Below are 1,946 nucleotides of genomic sequence, written 5' to 3'. Positions count from 1 at the left end.
TAAGAGGTTATAACTAATGGGCCAGGCATTATTTAAAAGAATACAGTTTCCGTGTAATTATTTCGGATAAAGCAGCCCCGCCGCTCCTTCTACATACGTGTATGTGTGTGGAAATTAACATATACTGTGTGTGTGTGTGTGTGTGTGTGTGTGTGTGTGTGTGTGTGTGTAGGGAGAAACAGGAGGACTTCCATGAGTTCAAGGCCCTCCAGGTTTACACATGAGTTTTAGGCCCTTTAGGGCTCTATGCTGAGACTCTGTTTCAAAAACAAACAAACAAAAAAAAGCCACTGCAGAAAAGACATGTGATTGGGGGTACTTGATATATAATAGGTTCCCCCACCAAAGTGCATCCTGGGAATTAGTTCCTAATAGTCTCACATGGTCAATTATGTAGTCATTTTGTGTCCACTTATTGGAAGAAAGCATATCTTACAGAAATTAAGTAGCTGCCTAAATTACACTTCAAATCCCAGATTTAAGTTTGATTACTCCAGTCTGCTGCTTTTTACTTTATATACTTTTAGAAATCATTTTAGTTATTCAATAAAATAAAGGAAAGAGATGTAGTCTTTGACCCAAGGGGCTGCCCCATCCCAGGAGGGTGGGCTCAGAGCAGCATGATGAAGCTTACGTCCGAGGAGCTGGGATTCTGTGCAGACCTCAGCAACACGCCCTCAGCCAAGGCCCGGTCTATGGCCTGCCGCGCCAACTCTTCAAGCTGCTTCTCATCCTGCAAGATGCTCCCCCAGCTGGTGGCCATCCCAACCTGTGAAGACAAGAGGGCTTGGTGACCGAAGGCCCAGGGCGTAGCAGTCATTAAAATGTGGCTACATCCAGTACTGTGGGACTTGAGCAGTCCCCACGGAGGTGCAATTGTGATAGGGAACCAACTGCTTCCACTTCCTCCATGTGACAAAACAAGTTGACACATGGCTTCCATGGCTGCTCCTTCTCTCTTTGGATTCCCAATACAACAGGGTTACTCTCACAGTGAGGAAGCAAAAACTCAGAGAAGTAAAATGACTTGCTCTACACAATGGCAGGTCTAGCGGGTGTTTAAGCCTCTGGACTTCTCGTCAAAAACTCTTGAGGTGATATTTTGTTTATAATCTAACAAACTAAGGTTGCCTGAAGATCAGAGTGCAAAGCTAAGCCACTAGTTAGCCACAGAGGTCAGGCAGTAAGGGCACACACCTTTAAACCCAGCATTCGGGGGAGATAGAGGCAGGTGGATCTCTTTGAATTCAAGGCCACCCTGGGCTACAAGAGATTAAATCTGTCTAAAACAGAAACAGCTCACAAAAAGGTGATCCCAGCACTTGGGATCACATGCCTTTAATCCCAGCACTAGGGAGGAAGACAGGAAGTGATATAGCTGGGCAGAGAGTGATATAGAAGGCAGGAGGAGACAGAAGCGCAAATTCAGTCTGAGCATATGGTCTGAGGATTGGTAGAGACAGAATCGCCCCTTCAGTCTGAGGATTCGGTAGAGGTAAAAGGTCCCCCTAGTGGCTGGCTGCACTACTTCTGCCAACACCGCTCAGCACCCCCACCTGGGAAAGTGGCCGGATTGGGTCTGTTAGGCTTGCACAAGCAAGAGAGCATGGAAGATTCCCACTGTCATACACAAAGATATTTGTAGGCCATGCAGTGCACTGCATGGCAGATTTAGCTTTTACTCGGATAAAAAGGGTTTATATGCTGCACAGTGCTACCCAGAGTTGAGGTGGTGAGGACGGCTCCCTCCCAGTGGTCCCAGAGCTGGCAGTGAATTGTCTCTGCCATGTAAAAAGGCTGAGAGAGGCAGAACCAGCATCCAGGGCTGCTGTGACCACACTGCTTACCATTTTAAAATGTGTTGTTAGAAAAGGATTTCAGATACACAATAGGACAGATTCAGACATAAAGACCTCTAAATGAGTCAGTGTGCTTAAAAGATGTAG

General features: G+C 46.3%; 1 protein-coding gene across 2 annotated transcripts in view; it reads right to left on the bottom strand.

The window, feature by feature from the left end:
* Nucleotides 1-1,946, bottom strand: part of Gss (glutathione synthetase) — a 38,830-nt gene that overhangs the window by 29,927 nt on the left and 6,957 nt on the right. For both annotated transcript variants that reach the window (XM_026787091.1, XM_005363076.3), the window contains exon 2: nt 635-769. In XM_026787091.1, coding sequence (XP_026642892.1) covers nt 635-763 — 129 coding nt within the window. In that variant the 5' untranslated portion in view covers nt 764-769. The remainder of the gene's footprint in view (nt 1-634; nt 770-1,946) is intronic.

This window comes from Microtus ochrogaster, linkage group LG8, assembly GCF_000317375.1.
Source record: "Microtus ochrogaster isolate Prairie Vole_2 linkage group LG8, MicOch1.0, whole genome shotgun sequence".
Taxonomy (NCBI): domain Eukaryota; kingdom Metazoa; phylum Chordata; class Mammalia; order Rodentia; family Cricetidae; genus Microtus; species Microtus ochrogaster.
The sequence above is the reverse complement of the archived record's forward strand: the minus strand, read 5'-3'. Positions and strand labels throughout refer to the sequence as shown.